At 39.4% G+C, this 27112-nt stretch overlaps 1 protein-coding gene across 1 annotated transcript in view; it reads left to right on the plus strand.

Annotated features, from left to right (window-relative positions):
* The window catches only part of LOC308691596 (uncharacterized protein), a 30741-nt gene extending 4497 nt beyond the window's left edge, over positions 1–26244 (plus strand). The window contains exons 2-4 of the mRNA XM_081366988.1: positions 9336–10851; positions 25235–25331; positions 25617–26244. Of these exons, the coding sequence (XP_081223114.1) occupies positions 9341–10851; positions 25235–25304 (1581 nt within the window). The 5' untranslated portion in view covers positions 9336–9340 and the 3' untranslated portion in view covers positions 25305–25331; positions 25617–26244. The remainder of the gene's footprint in view (positions 1–9335; positions 10852–25234; positions 25332–25616) is intronic.
* Positions 26245–27112: the final 868 nt, after the last annotated feature.

The following is a 27112-nucleotide window of genomic DNA, read 5'->3' on the forward strand; positions in this document are numbered from 1 at the left end:
CAGACAGAATAGTTGTCCTAAACTAACACATACTGTACAAACATGAATTAACACTCACACTCATCCCTGACTATGAACTGCTCATATTTCTTATTCATATCTTTTCTCTAAAAAGATTTAAATTTTAAATGACATTTTAACCTTACATTTTCCTGTATCTTTTATCTAATGTTTTTATGGCCTCTTAACCAGTTTCAAAGCATGTCTGTTCATTATTCATCTGATTTTAGAAAAGTCAGCTGGATTGTTTTGGTGCATAATTATTACTTTGCTTCAGCTTTCTTTGGCTGACTGATAACAGAAGAACAGACAGAGTACCATCCTCTTCCTCCACTCAAGCAGTCTCTTTCTCTCTCATTATAAGCAAATAATCTTTTCAACAGCCTCCTAGGACTGTAACTAAAATAATCATAGTCATAGTCAATCCTTAATAGTTCACAAATGTCAAAATACAAATGTTTGACTCAAATTAGAACCGTTACAATAATCTAAAATACATTATGCTATGATCTTTTTTCTAAGGTTATTTTTAGTTTAAATACTCAATTCACCTAACCTTCGTTTTTCAGAAATTTCTCTTGACTCATCACAAGCTGTTCTCATCTTTAGCCACCACCATGTCTAATGACCTTCAGGAGTTAAAAACTAGTTCAATATCAAACATTTTTCTTTGCCCATAAGGCAACCAACATCATGTTCCTTATGTCACATCTTCGATCTTCTGTTAAAACAGAACGGTCAAATGTTTAAGGTGACAAGCTATTCGAAGTCCCCGTAATCAAGATGGTTGTTGGTTGTGCTCTGTGATTCTATTTACATATTACTGTGATTGGATGTAATTGTCTCTATATGATAATTAAGCTCTTTTAAGTGAAGGAACATTTTGATATATATATATTGGAGTGGAAGTTGTAGGGAACAGACCCCTCTTTGATGCTCTTGGCCCCAAGTAGCATCACAACCACTCCCTTCTTGTAGGTAACACCTCCCGAACCTGGTGGGCAGGTGCCCCAGTGGCGGCGATAATCCCTGCCTTAGGTTGTTCCCATCTATGGCCATCAGAGAATCTTACCCGTCTTTGGGATCTACGCCTCCTGCACACTGAGTTATGGCTCTACTTCACTTGAGCAAAATTATCATAGTTTGTGGTAATGAAATTTTTTTTTTTTTTTTTTTTTTTTTTAATCGAGGTAATCAAGAACCATCATATCCACTTGGAACATTTAATATTGACATTCAGTGTACTGTTACTTCTGTAGCCGGAGCCATCGGCCCTGTTTTATGGTGGAGGCTAAAATCAGACAAAGAAGCGGTCAAAAATGTCACTTCTATCATTTAAGGTCTGCATTATTATTTTAAAGACTTCTTTAAAATCATTCAGTTTTACTTTTAAAACATTTACAAATTGTCCTCTAAATTTGTCAAATCTGATTTGTTTTAGCTTTTCCACATCTATGAATCTTTTCAACTGAAACACTGTGCTTTACACAGCCTCAGACAACAGCTTTCAGCTGATATTGAATGAGAGAGAGACTCTTGAGGCATTCAGGACTGGTACACTGCATTCTCATAAACTTTTAACTTCAGACTTTATCTACCATCTTTTTCAACTGTAGCCCATCTTAAGGCATCTTTTCCATGAATTACATGTATTGTAATTTAGACATAATATCCACTCCGAATGAGTCTCTGTTGCACTGAAACTGTGGCAGTTTCAGTCACAGCACGTGCCAGATTCAGATAAGCAAACCTGTTTTGGCCAAATCACAATCTTATCTTTTAAAATCAACATTAACAAGCCTTTGTTTAATCAAATGCCTTTTACACATTTTACATTTAGCAACTGTTAATCCTGTAACACTGCTTCTGTTTATTTTATCTTAAAGAAATAATACGAATTATTCTAGTTCTTAATAACAATTTCATTTCAATTTTACTTCAATGTTTTCTCTAGGAGTTTATCAATCTGCTTCTATGATTCACTTTTGAGGCTGCTCCCTGCTTGTGATACATTTTTTTTGATTATCATTATAAATCATTCATTAGATTTGTCTCTCCATATCATCTAAAACCTTATCAAAGCATTTCATTCAAAAACACAATCATCCTTTTAGTGACCGGTACTTTTAAAATATTTTGCAACTCATTTAGTCTTATCCGTAATTTTATGTCAACCGGTACTTTTTATAGTTCTTTCCTTTCAAAAGGAATTCCTTACACTTAAATCTTTCAATCTTCTTACAACTTTCAAAAGTTCCAACTATCAACTTTATTTCTCCCTCATTTACTTTTACAGTCATACAGTGCGCATACAGTCACTGAATGACCCAGCTGACTGCAATAAAACACTCTCTGTTATTCTGCCTTTTATCTTTCTAACAGCTTCACCCTATTTTGCACTTCTGAAACATTGTGTTGTATTCAGGAAATGCAAACAGAGCCACTGATAAGTTCTCTGCATTCTCCCCCACTGTCCCAGCTGCAAATTCAATTACAATAGCCGAATTATAATCTTCATCATATTAACATTGATCTACTTTCTAACCCATATTAACACAGACTTTTCTTTAAATTTGTGTCATTTTGGCACTTTCTTTCTTTGGAGCCAGTTAAGTTATTGTTTATCTTTCTAATTACAATCAAACCTTTACTAAACATCATCTGCAAATCTCTTCAGAGCGTGAGCAGAACTGCTTACAGCATTTGCTCTTTTTTATCTCACTATTTATCAGGGCTGTTCAGTTACTCTTCATACAGTATTAAAACTTTAACGTGTCATTAATTTCATCAACACTGGTTTTTAAAAGCTTATTCTTCTATCAAATGGTTAGTTTGCAGATTCAACTTAAATCACAAAATTGTATTATAATTATTCAGTCCTACTTATCTCTACTGTTTCACAGAAAACACAAGATTCTCTAAATCTTCTCAGTCTCTAAATTACACAGACAGCTATCTTAGCCGCTTGCACCTTCAACTCTTGTTACAAAAATATGGCAATCTATTCTTCAATACTCTGTTCTCTTTTCATAACATTAATACAATAAAGCACATTCACATCACTATTATTGGCAGAACATTAATTTTCATAAGCGACACGGAAAATCTAAATATTCTAAATGGGTTTCACAAAGTTTCTGATTAACTTTAGTCACACATGTCTGGGGAAATTATCTCCAACCCATAATTTCCTTTATAAAACAATATATTTCCTTAAATGGCTTAATATCAACAAAATATCCAATCTCTGGACATTTTCTAATTTGATATTATCATCAACAACACTGATTACAAAACAAGTATACATTTAACATCCAGAAGCTGGTTTGAACAAGCAAGCGCTGTTGCTGTACTCCCAGCATAGCTGGACCCTTTAGGTTCAAAAGACAATCGTTTTACTTAATGAAACATTCCTTATCCTTATATCATGGCAATCCCTGTTAATCATACTCAACGCCCCATTTCCATCTAAAACTCACTTTTCGTACCATTTCAACTTAATTTGACTTAATCAGGCGTTCATAAATAGTTCCATGAACTCTATCGTTCCCTACATATCAGTTCCTTCTGCATCGACTCTGTTCTCTTTTATCTGCTTCTTTCCCATCCAACAATTCACTGTCCGTTCACAGTTTTACACTCATGAACAAACTTCAACAACCCTTTCTGACTAGTAACGGATAAGTTAGCATTTCAGAAAACCCTGTAGGCTACCTTTGTACAATCTCATATGCTCATCATTCACAACACTGCTCAAATCATCAGTCATAACTTTGCTCAAAGTTTCATCAGCCACACATAAAGATTTCCAACCGTTTTTTTTTTGTTTTTTTTTTTTTTGTTTTTTTTCATTGCAGGTAGCAGAAAGTAAATCAGCGTATGCATTCGTGTGTGCGTCCTTTACACACGTTTAACACACACATAACAACCATTCTGTTTTCCCTCGTTCTTTTCTATTGATTCTTTTACGACATTGAGTCTTATCTTACTCAAGGTTCCCGCCTCGGGGAAATACATTTACATTTACCACCATCATTATTTCTCCTTTGACAGAAAATTGGTGTATAAAAATTATCTGTTTTACTGTTTGATGATCCCATTTTGGCTGAGTTCCTCTTTTCTGGATTTCACAATTCGACACGTGTCTTACAGAATCTGTCAAACGTCTTCGACAGACCCGATCTTTCCCTTACCCCAAGATCGGTCGGGTGGTTTGTAATTACGTTTCACTCAAAAACTTTCTATAAGCACTTTCCAGCGCTCGATTAATTCTGATTTGACGTGGCTCATCCGTCCACCTAAATCGATTAATAATTTTTTTTTTTTTTTTTTTTTTTGTTACTAGCACTTTTGAGTGAAACTAATTAATCAATAACTGTGATTCCCCTGAATCTGTGATTCCCCTGAATCACCTGTGGGCTTTCTGTCCACCAACGAGCTAAGTGAGGTAGAAGCTGATCCGAATTCCTCAGATCAATTATTTCCCTTACCCCCAAAAAAATTGTGATTCCCCTGAATCACCTTTCGCCCGTACCAAAAAGCAAAACTCAGCCAATATGGTTCACGTTCACTCACAATTATCAAATTACACTCAACTTCAATAAAACAATTTGCCGTGTCTTACCCAGAGATGCTTTTCTGTTTTTTTTTCTCGCAATCGTCGCGGATTTTTTAATCCTGGTGGGAGTTTTCTTTCACTGGCCCTGAGTGCGGGGTTTTGCCTCTCTCTCTCGTAATCTGTTGAGTTTCTATCTCAAACCGTCGAGGTATGAGACGGCCGCCTGTTGCTGCCGAGGTCGTGCACTTTCCCGTCAAATCCGTTCTCAGGACCAGGAGAAGAAGCGTCCGCACAGGATCCCACTTCTGACACCAGCTGTAAAAGCAATTTTTATCTCACTTGGAAAAACAGCATCACAGGTGTAAGACAACACTCAAAAGGCAAAATTGTAATATAGAAGAAAAGGCTTTATTCTTTGAGGAATCTTTTCGCAACCGCAGCCACCCAGATGTGAAACAGAAAGCCTACTGACGTAATAAAACTGAGACATTTTATACAGGTTTCTGACATTCTTGACTCCTCCTTTCCCAGTCTCTGTAAATTTCCTTAAAGACATCTAGTATGGACTGGTTCTACCCCCCCCCCCCGGGCAGGTCATGCTGTTCTTTGTCCCTGAGAAGCCAAAAGGCCTTCATTTACAGTCTAAATGACCTCCTGCTTTCCTCAGGAGGGGGCCTGGGACCCTACTATATGACATCCTGTATTCTTCGACTAAGATTCTTTCTCGTGCCTAGGTGTTTGTTATCTCCCCGGGCTATCTGGTTTATTACATCTGCTCTTTCCTACCCCCAATTCAGCTGTTAGAAATGCTTTTACACACACTCAAATGAAATCAACAAGTTTTAAATGAATGGACACAAGAACAATGAATTTTTCATTAACACGAGTATCGCGATACTTTTGAAGTATCGGTACATTGTGCAACACTACTGTGTAGTGATTAATGTAGTTATTATAAGATCAAACTATATTTAGATTGATCTGGACATTATACTGCTGTAATCTGTAGTGGTTTATGAAGATGAGTGTCATTGTTTTGTGTTATTGATATTTTATCCATGTCATAGTGTGAGAAATAACAGTATTGTCTTTCAATAGAGCAGTTTGTGCTTTTATCATGTATCCTGACTCGAATAATGTGTTTCTAACAGCAAACACTCAGAATAAAGTGAGATGATCTGCTGATGATCCTGAATGGCTTGTTGAATGAGTGTTGATAGTCTGAGGCTCATCAATATCAACAGATCTGCTGAAAACACTCTTTATTTCATGACAATAGTTCCGGTTTTCACCTCATTTATTATGCTGATGTCTTCAGATCTCATGTAAATTGACACTTAAAGCTCATTTCAGTGGTGTCAGCAGACAGGGTATTTGTTGGTTGGGCCCTACTTGCATCTGTTAGTCCTATGTACTCATCCATCCTGGTACTTGGCGATTTCAATATACATGTAGATTATGGAAACTATAATTTTGCTGTACAATTTCTGAATCTGTTAGACTGTTTTGACCTCACTCAGCATGTTGATTTCCCTACCCACTCAAAAAGCCATATATTAGACCTTGTCTGCACCGCCGGCATCATGCCAAATAAGGTCTGTCCTAAAGATCTTTCTGTTCTGACCATAGAGCCATTATGTTCAATCTTGCTGTTCCTGAGCCTCTCCATCGCCAACGTGACTCTCGCTCCATCACATATAGGAACACTAAGAATATTACTACAGCTGCTCTGTTAGTGTACTCTAAATTCGAAATCCATCATGGAGCCAATGGATATTTGTATTGACGACTTAGTCCTGCTGTATAACACACATCTTGCTGACTCTTTTAATCTTCTTGCACCCCTGAGGACACGCCTAGTCTCCTTCACTCACTCTGCCCCATGGTTCACACCTGAGCTTCGTAAAATGAAGGCGGCTGGACGTCAGCTAGAGCGACTTAGTCGGAAGACTGGCCTAACCGTCAATGCCCTGGCATACAGTGATCATGTCTCCACTTACAAAGAGTCTCTTAACCAGGCTAAGACCATGTATTACACCACCATCATTGACAGAGGTTATAACAATCCGAAAGCCCTCTTCTCCACTATTAATAAGTTAACCCAAACTCCCACTTACCCCATGCACTAAACTCTGTTGTGAATTCCTTGAATTCTTCCATTGCAAAATTAGCTTGATTTATAAACAGCTTCAGACAAACCAAACCACTCAAGATGATGACTCAGGCCAAGTCAGTATTCTCATTCTCCTCGATGATCACAGCTGGCTTTGACACTGTTTGCCACAACCACTTACTTTCTCGATTGGAGACCTTGCTTGGTATCACTGGTGTTCCACTGTCCTGGTTGTCTGCAGCCATGTCACCCTGTAGCCCAAGACTGGTTGCCCACTGAAGCTAAGCAGGGCTGAGCCTGGTCAGTAACTGGATGGGAGACCTCCTGAGAAAATTAGAGGCCAGCAGGGGGTGCTCACCCTGTGGTCTGTGTGGGTCCTAATGCCCCAGTGTAGTGATGGGGACACTATACTGTCAAAGAGCACCGTCCTTCGGATGAGACGTAAAACCGAGGTCCTGACTCTCTGTGGTCATTAAAAATCCCAGGATGTCCTTTGAAAAAGAGTAGGGGTGTAACCCCGGCATCCTGGCCAAATTTGCCCAGTGGCCTCTGTCCATCATGGCCTCCTAATCATCCCCATATACTGATTGGCTTCATCACTGTCTCCTCTCCACCAGTAAGCTGGTGTTTGGTGGGCGTTCTGGCGCAATATGGCTGCCGTCGCATCATCCAAGTGGATGCTGCACATTGGTGGTGGTTGAGGAGATTCCCCCTTCTATGTAAAGCGCTTTGAGTGCAGAGAAAAGCGCTATATAAATGTAATGAATTATTATTGGTTCAAATCATATTTCACTGATATACAACAGTTTGTTTCAATTGGGAATTTCAGATCTCCAAATTCACCCCTCTTACATGGTGTCCCCCAGGGTTCTGTTTTAGGTCCCCTGCTGTTCATAATTTACATCCTTCCCCTTGGCCAGATAATACAACATTATGGTCTCAATTACCATTGTTATGCAGACGACACTCAGATTTACAGTTACACAAATCCCGCTCACATATTATCATTATCCAATCTGGTTAGCTGCTTAAATGCCATTAACAAATGGATGATTCAAAATTTTCTCAAAATGTTCTCAAAGTTAATGAAGATAAGACAGAAGCTATTCTTATTTCCACCCCTAACATTCTAAAAAAAAACTTAAACATCTGCAGCTATCTATCCCTGGCTATTTCACTACAACTTCTGCTGAAGTTAGAAATCTGGGTGTAATCTTTGATCCTACTCTTTCTTTTGAGTCACATATCAAAAATATCACCAGAACATCTTTCTTCCATCTCAAAAGCATCTCCAAACTACGCCCCTCCCTAGACTCATATGCAGCAGAAACACTTATACATGCATTTATCACATCAAGGCTTGACTACTGCAATGCTCTATTTCTTGGCATCCCGGAAAAAATCTTAAATAGGCTGCAGTATGTCCACAATTCTGCTGCAAGGATGCTCACCCGCACCAGGCCCTGGGATCATATTACTCCTATCCTCCAGCAGTTGCATTGACTTCCTTTCCACTACCGCATCCATTACAAAATCCTTCTCCTTGTTTATAAATCCCTACACAATTTGGCCGCATCCTACCTATCAGATCTCCTCACCCCATACCTGCAATCCCGCACCCTTCGCTCTAGTGATGCATGTCTCTTAACAGTTCCTTCATCTCGGCTTCGCTCCAGGGGTGACAGTGCCTTTAGTCAAGTCAAGTCAAGTTTATTTATATAGCGCTTTTTACAACATAGGTTGTATCAAAGCAGCTTCACAGTAATAAATTAAAACAATACATCAATGTTTGTTTCTAGTGGAACGTCCGCGTTTGGTAATGCTGATCAATAGTATCGTTGATTGATTAATTAAATCAATCTTTAGTGTGGCAGTTCCTAAAATGTGGAATGCCCTGACGCTTGAGATGCGCCAAAGCATAAGTGTATCCATTTTTAAAACGAAGTTAAAAACACATCTTATTGGTTGAGCTTTCTTGTCAGCCTGCTGACTTTGCTGGCACTGTCTTCACCTCGTGCTCAGTGCACTCATGTATGTCATTTGAGGGTGTTTATACTTTGTCTGCACCTTGGCATTTTATGTACCTTGTATGTAATCTATGTCCCAAGCTGACTGTACTGTCTATACTGTCAGTGAATTCCATCATGAATGTAGCTGCATTGTTTTTAGTTTTTTTTCTATTTCTTTTTTCTTTTCTATACCAATTTGTACAGTGTCCTTGGGTACCTTGAAAGGCACTTTTCTAAATAAAATGTATTATTATTATTATTATTATTAAAGAGGTTGGTGTTTATTCTTCATTCATTCATGATGCTGAAGAACATTCATGTTAGAAACACTCAAGCACTTCATCACTTTTAGATAAACAGTTCAACTATGAAATGGTACAGCATGTTTTTTGTTTGTTTTCAACAAATGTTCAGTAAAGGGAGGTTTGAGAAATTTTAAATTGATTATCAACATCAGATCAAGCTAAATACTATTTTAACTGATAAATAATCAATTTATAAAAAGGCATCAAATTATCATAATATTTTATAACGGTTGTCTACTTTCTACCATTACATCAGGGCTCACTTTCATGTCCTTTCAATTTATATTTCTTTCAATGAATTATTTTGATGTACTGAAAATTTTATTTAATACATTTTTCTTTCATTTCAGACCTGATGGAAGTGAAGGAGGAGAGTGAAGAACTGAGTGAAGTGAAGGAGGAGAGAGAAGAACTGAGTGAAGTGAAGGAGGAGAGTGAAGAACTGAGTGAAGTGAAGGAGGAGAGTGAAGAACTGAGTGAAGTGAAGGAGGAGAGTGAAGAACTGATTGAAGTGAAGGAGGAGAGTGAAGAACTGAGTGAATTGAAGGAGGAGAGTGAAGAACTTAGTGAAGTGAAGGAGGAACATCATGTCAAACCTGGAGAAAAACCTTTGAGTCGCTCAAAGACTAAAAAGACATTTTTAAAGACAAGAAGAGCCAAGAAATCTTTCACCTGCACTCAGTGTGGAAAGAGTTTAACAAGCAAAGATGGTCTTGAGCGCCACATGAGAGTTCATACTGGAGAGAAGCCATTCTCATGTGATCAGTGTGGAAAGAGTTCCTCAAACACATATAATCTTGCGCGTCACATGAGGATCCACACTGGAGAGAAGTCGTTCTCGTGTGATCAATGCGGCAAAACATTTCTCAGTGTATCAGCCCTGAAGACACACCTAAGAGTTCATACGAAGGAGAAGCCGCATTCATGTTCTGTGTGTGGAAAGAGTTTTTCACTGCTGGATAGTTTACATAGACATGAGAACATTCATACTGGTGTGAGAGAGTACAAGTGCTTTGAGTGTGAGAAGACTTTTACTACAGCGGAGTGTTTAAAACGGCACAAGAGAATTCACACTGGAGAAAAACCTTACAAGTGTCCACACTGTGACAAGAGATTCAGTCAATCAGGACATCTGACAACACATGAGATGATCCACACTGGAGAGAAGCCGCACACATGTGATCAATGTGGAGAGAGTTTTGCTTTTAAAAGTCACCTGAAGCTACACATGAGGATCCACACTGGAGAGAAACCATTTAAGTGTGATAAATGTGGGAAAGATTTCAGTCTATCTTCATCCCTTAAAGGACACATGAGGATCCACACCGGAGTTAAGCCGTTTACATGTGATCAATGCGGCAAAACATTTGTCAGTGCATCACACCTGAAGTCACACCTGATAGTTCATACGAAGGAGAAGCCTCATTCATGTTCTGTGTGTGGAAAGAGTTTTTCACGGCTGCCATATTTACTTAAACATGAGAAAATTCATACTGGTGTGAGAGAGTACGTGTGCTTTGAGTGTGAGAAGACATTTACTGCAGCGGAGCATTTAAAACGGCACCAGAGAATTCACACTGGAGAAAAACCTTACAAGTGTTCACACTGTGACAAGAGATTCAGTCACTCATCATCTCTGAAAACACATAAGAGGATCCACACTGGAGAAAAACCTTACAAGTGTTCACACTGTGACAAGAGATTCAGTCACTCATCATCTCTGAAAACACATGAGAGGATCCACATCAGAGAGAAGCCACACACGTGTGATCAGTGTGGAAAGAGTTTCTCTTTTAAAACTACACTGAAGCGACACATGAAGATCCATGCAGTGGAGAAACCACATCAACACAGTCTGAAATCACAGTAAGTAGTTTATGTTCATGTGCTGAGCAACAAAGTCTCTTCTGTGTAAGTTAGACACGCATCACTCTATAGCCAAATCTCTTCTCTCCACCTATAGCCGGTGTGTGGTGAGCACACAACATTTTTTTGATTGGTTGATATCTATTAACTTGCGCTCTCTGACAGTTGGTGGTGCTCATGTAAAAGCAGAAATAAAGCACTATACAGGGCTCTAGACTGCGAGTTAATGGAAATTCATTATAATCCATTATAAAGCTTGGAAGAGCCAGGACATTTTTTTTTTTAATATAACTCCGATAGTATTTGTCTAAAAGAAGAATGTCATACACACCTAGGATGACTTGAGAGTGAGTAAATCATGGGCACTGACTTGGAAACAAGGAGAAACATTGTGCCTTGAACAAACAAGTTCATTAAGTTTTAAGTAATATGGCTTTTAAGCATAGAGCGGGCAGCAGGGTCAGACGTGGGCCAGCGCATTCCTGCTCTTGGAGAAAAACTCCGGGCAGTGAGCGTTTTCTTGAGACGCAAACAGGTCTATTTTCTGCTCTGAATGTCTCCCACAGCAGTTGGACTGTCTGCGGGTGTAGAGACCACCTTCACACTCGAGGAAATCCCCAGGCTTACATCTGACTGGTACCAGTCGGTCACTCTCCAAGGTTTCAGTGCTGACATGCATTTCTGATCGACCTTGAGGCGAAAAAGACAGGAAGTCCATGTCTTTTAGCTAGAACTGCAGCTGGCACATGCGAAGCAGACCCAGCTGAAGAACTGCTGATGCTGAGGCCATGAGACCCAGCATCCTTTGAAACTTTTTGAGCGGGACTATAGCGCCGCGGCGGGAGGTTTCCATCATGAGTTGAATAACCAGTCTGCGCTGCGGCGATAGTTGATCTGTCATAGACAGCGAGTCCAGTTCTGTGCCCAGAAAATATATTCTCTGACTGAGAGACAGTGAACTTTTCGCCCCATTTGACTTCGGGACCCAGATTCTCGAGATGTTCAGTGTTCAGTGTTGTGGGTAAGTGTTTTCGTGAAATGTGTAACTTAACGCGTTAGTTTCGTGCGTTAAGTAATCAGTAACTTCGTTATTTTTTTTAAAAAAGTAATCCGTTATTTTAAGGAAAGGAAAATCCAGACTGCAGCCTGCTTTTTGTCAGACAGTAGGCCTAGGTCTACTGTGCCACCTGCGGATGTATCAGCGGAGCCGAAGCGCTGTGATCGTAAAGTCAATGGCTTTGATACGTCTGTGCCCTGCGCCTGACCCTGTGTGTGTGTGTGGGGTTTTTTTTTTCGAACTGCCGGCAAGATGGCAGAGAGGACAGCGTTTGGATTATGGAAGTACGCACATTATTTTCAATTTGTCAACGAAAAGGAAAATAACAATGGTAAAATGCACACTCTGCGTTGGTGAAAAGATTCTGTCGACCGGCAAAAATTTAATTTGGTTTGTAATCATTTTTGTTTGACAGGCGGCTGTTAATTTCTGTTTGATCTTTGACTGGTTGTTCATTTCTAAATGGATTTAAATCTGCAAGCCTGTTTACCTCAGGTTGTGTTTACAAGTAAGCACACTTGATGCACTTTGATAACTGCATTAGAGTTAAAGAAAAAATCAGGTGTTATCTTGGTGCTCATATACAGTAGCCTAGGCTACCCGGGCTGGGTAGGTGCGAATTTTGATTAATATGTTCTGTGATAATAAATAAATAAAACGCCATGTGGAATAGCCTATTGCTGACTGTCTTTCCTGTTATTGTTATCCTGCAGTGTTAATTTAGTCGGATGACTGACGTTATTCATTGTCAGGAGTCACGACTTCTAGGTGCATTTAAAGGGTCCGGGGGCTGTGTCTGACATGTGTGAGCCGCTGCAAACGGCTTTTAATTTTTGGTAACGCATGAGTACTCTAACGCGTTATAGATAACGCTGTAACGTAACTGATTACTTTTAATTGATGGTAACGTTGTAACCTAATTAACTACTTTCCAAAGTAACTATACCCAACACTGCCTGTGTTCTATGAGCTCTGAGTGTGACTGAGCTAGAACCAGCCAATCGTCTAAGTAGTTCAAAATTCGTATTCCCAGAAGTTTCTGGGGAGGGAGGGCTGCGTCCATGCACATCGTGAATGTACGGGGTGCTAGGGACAGGCCAAATGGTAGGACCTGTGTATTGATATGCCTGGCCCTCGAAGGCGAATCTCAAAAATCGCCTGTGACGTGACACTATTTGTATTTGGAAATACGCGTCATTCAGATGTATTGACAAACCAGTCCCCTTGGCGAATTTGTGAGAGGATTTTCTTGGTCGTGAGCATTCTGAACCGGCATTTTGAAAGCGCTTTGTCCAGCTGTCTTAGAGCCTGTTTACACCTATCTGATTTATCAAAACGATTCCATTTACACCTGGTCACATAAATGTGTTTTTGCGAAACGGATTTAAATCCGATCTTCAATTCCCGCGCTAATGCAGATTTAATGGAGTGCCCGTCACGAAAGCAACAGATATGAGCTGCATTTTATTGATCATCAGCTAAAAATTTCTAAATCAAAGACCGCAATAAGAGAGAGCGGCAACAGCCCTGGTAAGATCATTTCATTTCGCTACTTGTAATGATGATGATTGTGTGTTAAGCGTCTGCGACTTAGTTTCACTTTGATTTGCGATAGTTTGCACGTTGGCTTAATGAATAGATGCTCAGCTGTTCATCTGAGGCAGGGCCGGCCCGCGGCATAGGCGGAATAGGCAAATGCTAGGGGCGCCACTCATCCATAGGGGCGCCAGAATGAGTGAACGAGTGGATTTTTTTTTTTTTTTAGTTTTTTTTTTTATATATATAATACTATTTTAAAACCATTAATTCGAAATACTACCAAATAAAGCAAAAAAAGTCCGGCTCTTCAATCTTCCCCCGCCCAGCGAGTGCTTGAAGTGCGTCAGAAACAGAGCGCGCGCGATCAGTTGTTGGTAATTTGTTGTGTAGCGTGCCCGCCTCATCCAATGTAGACAGCATTGCTTTTGTTAACACACAGCTCGTAGAAACGGGCCTGGCAGCTCGCGCTAGTCCTAGACACGGTGAAAGTTTCCTTGTGACGGATGGCCGAATTTACATGACACATTATAAATGAGCATATAGTCTGCGATAGATACAGTGCCAAAAAGAAGAGAAGAGGATAAAAGGGGATAAAGACAGAGGTAAAGTGATGTAGTGTATGAACAATTTATTGCATTGGAGTAAGATACTATAATTTCATGGCAGTTATTTTTTACCTTAAACTTAATGTTAGCAGTTGTTCTGAGTTCTCCAGAGAGGCCCCAGACTGTGTGATTTTGTAACAATCATGTCAGTTTTAAGACGCATTTTTTATTATCACTTTTTTTTATTAATGTTTTACTCTACAGTTGTGCAGTTTTGTGGGGGATAAATACAGGCCAAAAGTTTGGAAACATTACTAGTTTTAATGTTTTTGAAAGAAGTTTCTTCTGCTCATCAAGCCTGCATTTATTTGATCAAAAATACAGAAAAAAATAATAATATTGTGATATTACAATTTAAATAATTGGTTTTCAATTTATTATACTTTAAATTATCATTTATTTCTGTGATGCAAAGCTGAATTTTCAGGATCATTACTCTAGAAATCATTCTAATATGATGATTCATTATGAGTGTTGGAAACAGTTCTGCTGCCTAATATATTTGATGAATAAAATGTTAAAAAGAACTGCATTTATAAAAAAATAAAAAAATCTAATTATATAAATCTTCTTTACGATCACTTTTTATTAATTTAACACATCCTTGCTGAATAAAAGTATTGATTTATTGCAAAAAAAGAAAGAAAAAAATTACTGACCCCAAATTACTGACCAGTAGTGTATTGTTGTTATAAGATTTCTATTTTTAAAACAGTTTCTTCTTTTTCTTTTTTTCTTTTTTTTTTTATTCATCAAAGTATCCTAAAAAAGTATCACAGGTTATGAAAAAATATTAAGCAGCAGAACAGTTTCCAACTTTGATAATGAATCATCATATTAGAATGATTTCTGAAGGATCATGTGATAGACTGGAGTAATGATCCTGAAAATTCAGCTTTGCATCACAGAAATAAATGAGAATTTAAAGTATAATAAATTGAAAACCAATTATTTTAAATTGTAATAATATATCACAATATTATAATTTTTTTCTGTATTTTTGATCAAATAAATGCAGGCTTGATGAGCAGAAGAAACTTCTTTCAACAACTTTAATAATAGTAATGTTTCCAAACTTTTGACCTGTACTGTATATGGCATTTTTAAAATTGATTTCCCAAAATTAGTAATGATATTTATTTACAGGTTTATTCAAAATAGCAAAGTTCACATTAAATCTGTATTGTAAAACGTGCTATATAATAAAAGATAATGGGGACTTGACTTGAATGTTAGATGTAATGCTCTTGGTATTTCTGTTTAGGCTGTAATGTGTGTGTGTGTGTGTGTGTATATATATATATATATATATATATATATATATATATATATATATATATATATATATATATACATATATATATGCTAAATAATCATGAACACAATGACGGGGTAAAATGGGCTGCGATGCATGGCACCAGGTAAAATCTTGCCTAGGGCAGCAAATTGGTCAGGGCCGGCCCTGATCTGAGGTGACGCGCGTGTTCCAGTAGCGTCGTCATATCTGGCTATAACATTACATATAGCCTATAACACGCTCTCACACGTAGGGCTGGGCGATTTAAATCGCGATATTGCTATGCGCATCTTGTCAGTAAAGCCGGTTCCCTTGATTAGTAAATCACCATCACCTGCTTTCAGATGGAGCGGCATTTAGGGCTGATGAGATAATTAAGTGATTAATTTAGTGATGATTGTGCATTATTGAAGACACCTGATGTTAACAAGCAGAATCACTGAAGGAGAAAGTCACAAATTGTAAGTTACCATTAAGGTGATGGGTGTTTGCTTTAGTTGGGCTCTACCATTATATGTTTACTTAAATATTTACTGTTGTTTGTCTGCTGTTATTGATTTATAACAGTTAAATGAACAACGTAAAATGTTATCTTATAGTGTTGGTTATGTTTTGACAATCATGCTGTGATCTGAAAAAGGAAACTTATTGAGATAGTTTGGTTTAACTTGTTAGCAGCAGTTTAGTGATTCTTCAGCCTATGATTATCAGTACTTTACTTATAATTCAATATATTTAATAAACATTGTAATGATCAAAAGACATTCAGATAAATTCATTTAAAACACAGACATCAATAATCAGCCTGTGAATCTCAACAATGGTGACAATAATAAAGCATGTTGCAGTGGCTACCACCAATCACAACTCATTAATGGCTCCCATCATGCATTGCGGTATGAATAAATTATGATCTGAATTGTCTATGTAATTTACTTTTCCTAATTGAATATTCTGCTCGTCACCATTGTTGAGATGCATAGACTGAATCTTGACATCTGTGTGTGCCTAAAAGAATGATTATTTTTTTAAACAACTTTTAAGAAATCCTTTATATTATATCAAAAATTCTGGGCATTTATGCAGATTCACTAACCAACAACATAAAATCGAAGTCAGAAAGAAGGATTTTAATGATTTCAGTGATCAAGTTCAAATGATGATTGTCATAACATAACCAACACCATCAAATCACTTTTTTTCTTTGTTCAACTGGTGATTTATAATTCAGAAACAACAGACAAACAAAATCTAAAGTTAATAATATATGGGTCAAGAGTCCAACTAAAGCAACCATTGATCGTCATAACGGTAACTTACAATTTGTGATTTTCTCCTTCAGTGATTCTGCTTGTTAACATCAGGTGTCTTCAATAATGTTCAATCATCACTAAATTAATCACTTAATTATCTCATTAACCAACACTCTTGAGTGTGGACTCATACACTCCCAGGAGTGTTAATTTAACACTGGAGTTTTTGCTGTGTACAAAGAGCCGTAGTTAACTGACAAGCTGAGCCATATCGCATTAAATATCGCTGGCGATACGTCCCCGATATTAATGCGATATGGCTCAGCTTGTCAGTTAACTACGGCTCTTTGTAGTAAATGCCGCTCCATCTGAAAGCAGGTGATGGTGAATTACTACTAATCAAGGAACCGGCTTTACTGACGAGATGCGCATAATAATATCGCGATTTAAATTGCCCAGCCCTACTCACACGTTTATATTTTAGCATTTTTGGGAGGAGTACAATTTACATATGTGGTTTCAACAACCAGATGCATTTACACTTGTCCAGTTTCGTCTGGAATGCGGCACAGAGCTCCTCCTGAAGTGGTTTGAGCGATCGGATTCAAATCCGTCTCGAATGCGTTTAGGAGGGCATTTACACCTGGTCTTTTCACGATCGGATAGCTATCCGATCTGAGAAAACGCATGAAGTGGCCAGGTGTAAACAGCCCCTTAGATCTAGAATGGGTCTGAGACCCCCGTCTTTTTTCGGTACCTGAAAATATCTGCTGTATAGCCCCCCTTCGCTCTGAGCTTGAGATAAAGGCTCTATGGCCCCTTTGCTCAACAGTTTTGCAATTTTGGCACGAAGTAGACGTGCTACTTCCTTTTCTACCGTGGTTTCGATTCGCGCCGCACAGCGGCGGGGGCGTCAAGCGAACTGTAGCGAATAGCCTCTTTCTATAATGTTCAGCACCCATTCTGATACCCCAGGAAGCTTTGCCCACGCATTTGCATGCATAGCTAGGGGTTGAATAAGATCTGGGCTCTGGCCGTAACATAGTGGCGGCCGGAGAGCTTCGGTATGCTGTAACATAGACACTGTACTTGCAGCGTTCGAGGCGGGGGGGGCGCTGATAACAGCGGGCAGCTCGCCCGCGCTCAACTCTCTCACGGCGGGCAGCTGAGAGATGGCGAGCGCTTGTGGCCCGTGGGATTTGTCATGTCTGTGAGTGAATGTGGGCGAGGGACAGCGAGCACATTTGCACTGAAAACACCGTCGGCCTGAGCTGACTGTATGTATGTTGGTTTGATTTTTATGGAAACTAAGAGACATGCAGTGTGTAGTGTTTGTGGGCACTGGAATGTGGGCACGTTCACTACATTTAGAGCGCAACCGACATGAGTCGTTTTTTTTTTTTTTTGTGCGCGAGCCCTGTGGGGCGGGCTGTGTCTGTGTGTAGGAATTGGCACTGGGCATTTTACTACACTCATAACACCATCGGCCATGGCAGGGCTCTACGCTAACTTTTTTCCCAAGGAGTACATGTGCTCCTAAATGAAAAAATTTAGGAGCACACAAAGAAATATAGGAGCACAGTGAAAAAAGATGATTAAACTGCTCAATTCATATGGATTAGTTTTATGATCTTTTTATGAACTTTTTTTCGAAGCATCAAAGTGGTAGTTGTGTAGGCTGTCAATGGAGGTAAAGAAATCTCTCAATTTCATCAAAAAGTTCTTCATTTGTGTTCCGAAGATGAGTGAAAGTCTTACGGGTTTGGAACGACATGATGGAGAGTAATAAATGACCGAATTTTCTATTTTGGGTGAACTACCCATTTAATAATTATGCAATTATTATTTTTAGCTTACTTCAAAATATATAAAAAGAATGAACACCTCAATAAAGTATAAAGTGCTAAAAACAAAACAAATGCCCGCTTGCTTTTTTCCTTTGCAGTACGTGCAGTAGGCTACATTAAGTTGTCCTCAAAAATGAGTTTTTGTCATCTTCCTGTCCTCAGTGTCGACTGTTTTGGTCGTAATTTCATTTTCTGCATTTGGTCTTTTGGTGAGACCTAAACGTTGCTAATAAAATTTTGATACTCATTTGCAAGTATTGATAGTGTGCGTGAGTTCCTTGTTTTGTTTTTTTGCACTTGGTCTTTTGAGATAATGACTTAAGGCTTCATACTGTGTTGCGTATCTAGCTCACTAAGTGTTTACTTGACTTTTTTATGGTGTAGGGGCCTGTTTACAACTTTACACCTGGTCACCTCATGCATTTTTACTGATCAAAATGATTCCATTTACACCTAGTCACATAAGTGTGTTTTTCACAAAACTGATATAAATCGTAGGGGCTGGGTATTGACACAAATTTCACACTTCGATTCGATTTCGATTCGATTCAATATTGATTATGTTGGATATCAGGTACAATACATGGCACATTTTCTCAAGGAAAACAAATCTCTTAACTAATACTGTAAACTATGGGAGTCAGTTGAGGCCTACTAGGCTTCATTAGCCTACTATAATATTGAAGGTAAAAATTAACTGATTTGTATACAAACACTTAAATTACACTTTTATTTATTTTTATAATAATAAAGTTATATGAAATATAAACATTTAAATGGGGGCTGTCATAAAAACCTGCCAAAGTTATTCAAACATGCATTCAAAATTGTAGAACATTAAAAAATTATAATGAATATGTAATATGGTGCATATATTTAGCAGAATGCTACTCTCTAGAGTAAATTTTTCTAGCTGACTAACGAGTTTATGGTCACTGGATATGTTTTTTGTGAGGTAAATGTGACGTTACATGACATTGTTTACAAGCTGATTTACTGACGTCTTTCCACGGTTGAAACACTGATTGAGCGATTCCATGTCACATGATACGGAATTCGATAAGTTGTACTCTACCTTTTAATACACTTTCAGATGCTCATTCATGTTTATTTCGCGGGTAACTGGTATTATTAAGTTGGAAGAGAAGATCATGTTCGCTCTGCGCTGCTGCTGCTCTTGAGCTGAGCTGCACCACAGCGATCTCACGCCACAGCGCCAAAACGGTAGGCTATTTTTTTGAATTTCATAAGAAAATGGACGTAGCCTAATTTGAAATCTGAGACTTTGTTTTATATCAATAGTAACAAAGCACAAAGATTATTGCGATTTTATTGGATGGGATGCACGCTACAATGTTCATTCATCAACTGGAAATCGAGAAATTGATATTTTTTACCCAGCCCTAATAAATCGGATCTTCTATTCCCGCGCTATGCAGATTTAACCCCCTGAGGTCGGCTGTCGCGCCGGCGCGATAGGCTCGTTTTTTTCCGTATGAGTGCAAAAAAAAAAAAAAAAAATTAATTTTTATCTTATATGCTTGTGTTATACATCAATCGATCCTGTTTAGTGTGTATTTTTTTTGTGTATGCTCATAATAAAAACAAAGTGTTGTGCTTTTTGCCAAATAAAGAAAAATAAACATGATGCGAGTTCTGCCTACTCTCCGTCAGTGAAGTCAATTCTGAAACGCGTCCGAAAATGAACTGTAACTCAGCGAATACTCAGTCAAACAGGCATACAGTCACACAGGCATGAAGCTTGAATTTTCTTCTTTTAAATGAAGTAATTTTTATGAAAAACAAATATTCACAGTTTATGTAATATGTATGCAAAGAGAGAGATGTCAGTCGTTCTCATCTCAGCTAATTAAGTTTTAATGTGCTCCGCCCACGGAGAGCGCGCGCTATTCAAACGCAAATGTGAGGCGATCCAAACAAACCTGTGAAACGCCCACATCAGCTGGATAACACACACCGCGAGTTCACTTTCAGACTTATGTACTTTACGATGCTGTGAGGAATACTACTATCTTGATAATAATCCTGCAAAAATTTACCTCAGAAGTTCTGGAAGTATCATTTCGAGGAGCAAACGGATCCCGCTGAGGAATTAGGTCAGTTCTGTTTGCTTTGTTCTAATCTGAATGAATGAACGCATGCGTGCTGTTGTGGAGCTACAGCTGGCAAAAATACTGTTTAAATATGAATTGCGTTTCTGTGTATGAATGAATGAACGAACGAACGCACAGATGCGTGCTGTTGTGGAGCTACTACAGCTGGCAAAAATACTGTTTAAATAATATGAATCGCGTTTGAATGAATGAACGCAAAGATGCGTGCTGTTGTGGAGCTACTACAGCTGGCAAAAATACTGTTTAAATAATATGAATCGCGTTTGAATGAATGAACGCACAGATGCGCGCTGTTGTGGAGCTACTACAGCTGGCAAAAATACTGTTTAAATAATATGAATCGCGTTTGAATGAATGAACGCAGAGATGCGTGCTGTTGTGGAGCTACTACAGCTGGCAAAAATACTGTTTAAATATGAATTGCGTTTCTGTGTATGAATGAATGAACGAACGAATGCACAGATGCGCGCTGTTGTGGAGCTACTACAGCTGGCAAAAATACTGTTTTAATATGAATTGCGTTTCTGTGTATGAATGAATGAACGAACGAACGCACAGATGCGTGCTGTTGTGGAGCTACTACAGCTGGCAAAAATACTGTTTAAATATGAATTGCGTTTCTGTGTATGAATGAATGAATGAACGAACGAACGCACAGATGCGTGCTGTTGTGGAGCTACTACAGCTGGCAAAAATACTGTTTAAATAATATGAATCGCGTTTGAATGAATGAACGCAGAGATGCGTGCTGTTGTGGAGCTACTACAGCTGGCAAAAATACTGTTTAAATATGAATTGCGTTTCTGTGTATGAATGAATGAACGAACGAATGCACAGATGCGCGCTGTTGTGGAGCTACTACAGCTGGCAAAAATACTGTTTTAATATGAATCGCGAATACAAAGAAAGATTACACTGGAAATATTGTTACAATTTTAAATGTTGTTGTAATTGTATAACCTTAATTGTATATAAAAAAAAAATATATATATATAAGGATAGATGTAAACAAAATCTTAAAAGGTCATTATAAGCCTTCTCTTTAAATAATTTTATTATGCTTTATTAGTGACACATTTGGGAAGAGAATATATTCCAAATCTGAAAATACAGTATGAGAACAATTAACTGCACAATTACTAGAAGTGTTTACCTTGGATATTGTACAATTTGCAAGCAAAATTTGTGGAAAAAAACAACAAACCAGTTATATATTGTCCTTGCATTTTTGTGGCTGATTCACACACCTGAATGAAAGGCTCATTACGTATGCAGCCTCATTATGCGGGCCCCATTGACTCCACAGGTGTGAATCACGCCCACCCGCATATGGCCTTTCCAAACAAAAAGTGTTTTACAAGATTTAAATCAATGTATTGTGTTATGTGAATGATTAGGCAGGATGATTTTCACATAATTTTGAAGAAAAAATTCTAGGCAACGTCATCCATTTGTCAAAAGTCTTATTTACATATATTTAGAATGTGTTTTATGGCCTTATTTCAGAAACTTTAGTTTTTTGTTTTTGAAAAAACCATGCATAAACATTATTCTATCAAAAATACAAACATGTACATGCAAGTTGTTCATATATTATGGTAGCCCTGTTTGTGCTAAATTTACACCTTTGCCATTAATATGTTTATAAGCAACTGAAAAAAGCACAAATGTCAGGGCATGTCAGAACATCTCAAGGACCCCAAAAACCCCTCAGACCCCAGAGGGTTAATGTAGGCCTATGCAGAGTTCACGTCACCAAAAGCAACAGATATGAGCTGCATTTTATTGATCATAAGCTCATTTCAAAATCAGCAGTGACAGCAGCACTGGTAGCCTAATATAATTTCGTTTCTTTACTATTAATGAATATGATTGTTTGTGTGTTGAGCGTCTACTACTTACTTTCACTTTCATTTGCGGCAGTTTGCGTGTTGGCTTGATGAATAGATCGCTCATCTGTCGTGATGCGTGTTGCAGTAGCGTCATCATATCTGACATAGTTAATAACACGCTCTCACACCTTTATTTTTAGCACTGTTGGGAGGAGTCACTTGACTCTCACTTAAAATCCAGCAGTTCCCGCACATTCCCACACTATTTCAGTGATTGGCTCATTGGTTACGAATCGTCGCTCTCATTTGAATTAAGTTAAGCGCGTCATCATGTAATGTTCACATCGCGCAGATCCGTCCTCTTGCTTGCTTTCCATGTGAATTCAATGGTATGCTTTGCTTAATCGCGCTGTTGTTCAGTGTATTGAGAACAGCCCGTCACTCGCGCACTGTGCTCGTAAATTATTTTTCAAGTTCGCACATAACTATTTTTAGGCGCAAATGCGAGTGAATTACTCGCACTGTAGAGCCCTGCATGGCCGAACATTTAATGCACAATCGATGTGAGACGATTTTATTTGTGCAGGCCGTGTGTGGCGGGCTGTGCTTGTGTGTAGGAATGAGCACTGGGCAGTGGGCATTTTTACTACACTCAAAACACCATCGGCCGTGGCCGGAGTAGCAGAAAATACATGGGATTTTCTTTTTTACATGGGATTTTACTTCATGGGATTTATCTGGGTCGCCGTAAAAACAGCGTTTGTGGGCAGGCAAGCAGGCTGTGTTACCGACTTGTTTACTGCAGAATACACTGGAACAGTCGCATTTACTGGAACTGAACGAGCGAGACGTTTTGGTGGAAGTTCGGCCGCAGCGGGACTTGAACACCCTCGTTTCCCTAGACTGGCTAGGAAGATTTGAGTTGCCATAGAAATAGTGTTTGGGTGCAGGCGAGCAGGTTGTACAACGTGCTCGTTGGCTGCAAAATACACATCTGCAGTCGCCTTTTAAGGAAACTGACAGAACGAAAGCATCGACGGCATAATTTCATCTGCCGGCAGACCCGGAATTCGAACACGAATGCGAAAAGCCTATGATTCCGCCACTGAGCCACAGGGGGGAACACATAAGTTTTCAGTTTGCGCGAGCATATAAGAGAGCGTCAACATGTCTTGTGACGGCGTTTGTTTGCAGGCGTGCATGTATTACAACGTGCTCGTTTACAGCAATATTGACATTTCCAGTCGCCTGAACTTCAGAGGGGAATGAGAAATGTGTGAGAAATGGAGGTTGGTCCAGCCTCAGCGGAGGGCCTAGTGTATGCAGGTTTTTGGTCTTTCCCTTCAATTAGTGCCCAATTAAGACCTAGACTACCAGGTGAGGGGAGATCTTAACCAATTAGTGACCTACTCAATTAGTTTGGTTCAAGGTAAAACAGAAAACCTGCATACACTAGGCCCTCCGTGGAACCGTTTCGAGACCACTGTTGTAAAGTGAAAAAAAAAACTTTTTTGGGAATAAAACACTCTTTTCTCCTTTCACCGGTGAGTGACGCGCGCAAATTGAGCGCGGGGAAACTCTCCTATGACGTAAAGAGAGCTAGCCGCGTGACCGTCCGCTTCTGACATCCCATGTGAGCGGCGCTGTTTGCACGGCTCGAACAGAGGGAGAGGGGCGACCATTCAGCAGCTGTAATCCTCCATAAACGTGGCTTCTTTGTTGTCATCCATGATGGAAGCGGCGGCAGATGGCGGCCACTGTCCGTTCATGAGAGACTCGAGCGAAGCAGGTGGCGAAGCTGTCGGGCGAACCGGCGGGCTTTTGCGGCGTAGGAGGAGGTTCCGGTACCCGCTGAGTACGGCGCTTCCGGTGTAGCACCGCAGCGGGCGGAGGTGCAGTATCGACGAAAGAAGCCAGGCGAATCCTCAGTCGCCACAGACATCAGCTCACAGTGTGGGTAGCCGCCGTCGGCGAGCGCGAGAGCTGCATGTTTCTCACCCAGGCAGGAACAGCGATGACATGGCGGTCCCCGTCGCTGAGTGGGGCTCGGCACGAGCCACAGGAAGGGGCATCTTGAAAAAGACGCCCGGCTCTTTTAGTGCAATGAGAGCGTGTGTCGCGGCGGCACACACACACACACACACAACAGAGGAGAAAAGGATATAACGCCGGATAGCGCAGCAGGAATGGCGACTGAAGGCGGCGCGGCCAGTGGCTTCAGATGCAGTGGCTCGTCCCGCTGAAAAGGCTTTTTCTGACGGTGCGGCTTCTTTCTCTCAGGATCCAGCGATGCATGAGCTCAGCCGAAGAGATAAAAAATCAGCTAGCTAGCCCCTCGAAGCTACATTTATAGCCCAAGGCCACGTCCGTTTTGGCGGGACGTGACGAAGCACCCCCATTGGAGCTGACGACACGATAGGGCCCTATCGATAGGCTGCTGCAGTTGCCGCATGGCAGCCAATAGGTGCGCGAGTCGTCTCGCCTGGGTCTGCATGCTGCCGCAACGCGTTTTACATTATTTAAAAAATTAAGGATAATTTTTTGGCTTCAGTATCTTGCAGAAAAGAGATTTCCCCTAGCGTAAGACTTACACAGTACGAGAGAACCTCTCGTAAGAGAACTTGGCTTGTGTTGTTTCAGCACTAGGTGATTTTTGTTAGTTTTGTTTGTTGTGGCTTCGACAAAACCTAATAATCTTAAGTTACATGATCAAGGTCACTATATTTTTCAACATGTGATTAGCCTTAGTACTTAGTCTGAAATATTGATTATTCCTCTCTCATCATGATTGTAAGAAATGAAACTTGTTTGTTTTCAGCAGAACTGCCAGAAAGCATCTGGAAGGAGAGGACGGAGAGAACGCCAGTGATCCAGAACCTGCAGAATGAAACATCAAGATACTGAAGAACAAAGAGGCTGGTGTTTATTCTTGATTCCTCGTTCATTCTTCATGATGAAGAACATGCTGATGCTCACCAGATTTACATTGTTTCATGACAAAACTAGTTATTTATAACACAAATCATCTTCATGATATAAAAATAGATCATAATCGTGCACAGCAGTTGTCCACAGATTTGATAAGATTAAAATGACTATTGAACTCACCAGTGATCTTGATTCAATCAGTGATGAGCTTCAATTTTCATTTCATGTTTGTCTCTCATTTGAAATCTCACATGATTTAATGTTTCTTTTAGACCTGATGGACGCGAACGGGAAAGAAAAAACAGAAGCCTAAAAAACTCTTCACATTTAGATCAAGTCTGAAGATTCTCATGAGGATCCACAGCGGAGAGAAACTTTACACATGTGATCAATGCGGGAAGAGTTTCATTTGGGCCTTCGTTCTGAAATCACTTCTGCCTTCTCATTCAGAAGAAGAGCAGCAGAAAAACTACACTGGAAAAAGCCTTTCATGTTCAGGAGCTGAAGAAGAGGCCGTAACACTTTTAACAGAGACATGAATCTGATATTAATTGTAACTCGTTCATTGTTTGAGATCAGTCTCATTAGTTTTATTTTTTATGAATTTTTGTACTTCAAGTTATGATTGATTAAACTCATTATAATTTTATCAACAGCTTGTTTTTATTGTCCAATTTTATTGTCTGCTGATTCTTCTTGCTTCAGGAATAATTCTATAATTTTCAGTTCTGAAAGAAGTAAGTATTACGTTTGCTTCTGGGGCTTCCCAGCAAACAAAGAACGTTCCCCTAACGTAAAAACGTTCCCCGAACATAAAACACGCAGATGTTTTTGTATAATGACCTGTACAGAGCTCTGAAACTAGTTTATGCTGCATTTAATAAAATTTAGCAATTAGTTAAATCCAAGCGTATTACATTGTGAATGTGAAAAGCACAGAAATCATAAATTCTTGGGTTTGTTTATATCTTCATTTACTGCTCCTCTGCTCTGCACACGCTTCTCCAACACGTGTTGTTGTACACAGTGCAGTGTTTGCGGGATCTAACTCAGAACGATGCCTCGTTATTGGCCAGTTCTGCATCAGGATCACAAGCATATTTATATTCTGACGTAGAACAACTTGAACAGCGTAGGAAGAAAGAGAAGAAATTGATAAAGTTGTTATTTTTGTTTTGTTTAGTTTTTGCGCACACAAAAATATTATAGTTGCTTCATAAACCGCATAAACCGCAGTCTGTAAGTTTTGCCTCTTTGTCGCCATCTCCGTTTGAAATCTGCTATTGCATTTATTTGTGGAATTATCTTTACGTGCATCAACACGGATGAATAATGTCTTGAGGTGTATGTGTGGGCTGTCAGTCAATGCACCATTGTGGATATTCACTGTACTTCAGAAATACAGATACGACCTCCAGGAATTATTTCCAAAATAAGAAGGAAAATGTCATCTGAACAAGTAACATGTCAGCCACTTTTGTTCTAATCAACTGATGATTAAATCTTCCGATCACAAAGTTAGCTCAGGGGCCTGTACCATGAAGGTAGCTGAACAAACTCGGGGTTACAGGATTAGTTTTGAGTTAACAAAACCAAACCGATGCTATCAGGCTTTATTGGTACCATGATGCAGCTCATCGACTTTCTCTGTCAACTCAGGCTTTGATCCTCAAGCTATGATTACTCCACGCGCGCGTGCACAAAAAAGAGTGACGTCGACACTGAACAACCAATCGCGGGTAGAGCGAGAGCGATATATTTTTCTGCG

This window comes from Scardinius erythrophthalmus (assembly GCF_964197995.2).
Source record: "Scardinius erythrophthalmus genome assembly, chromosome: 1".
NCBI lineage: Eukaryota > Metazoa > Chordata > Actinopteri > Cypriniformes > Leuciscidae > Scardinius > Scardinius erythrophthalmus.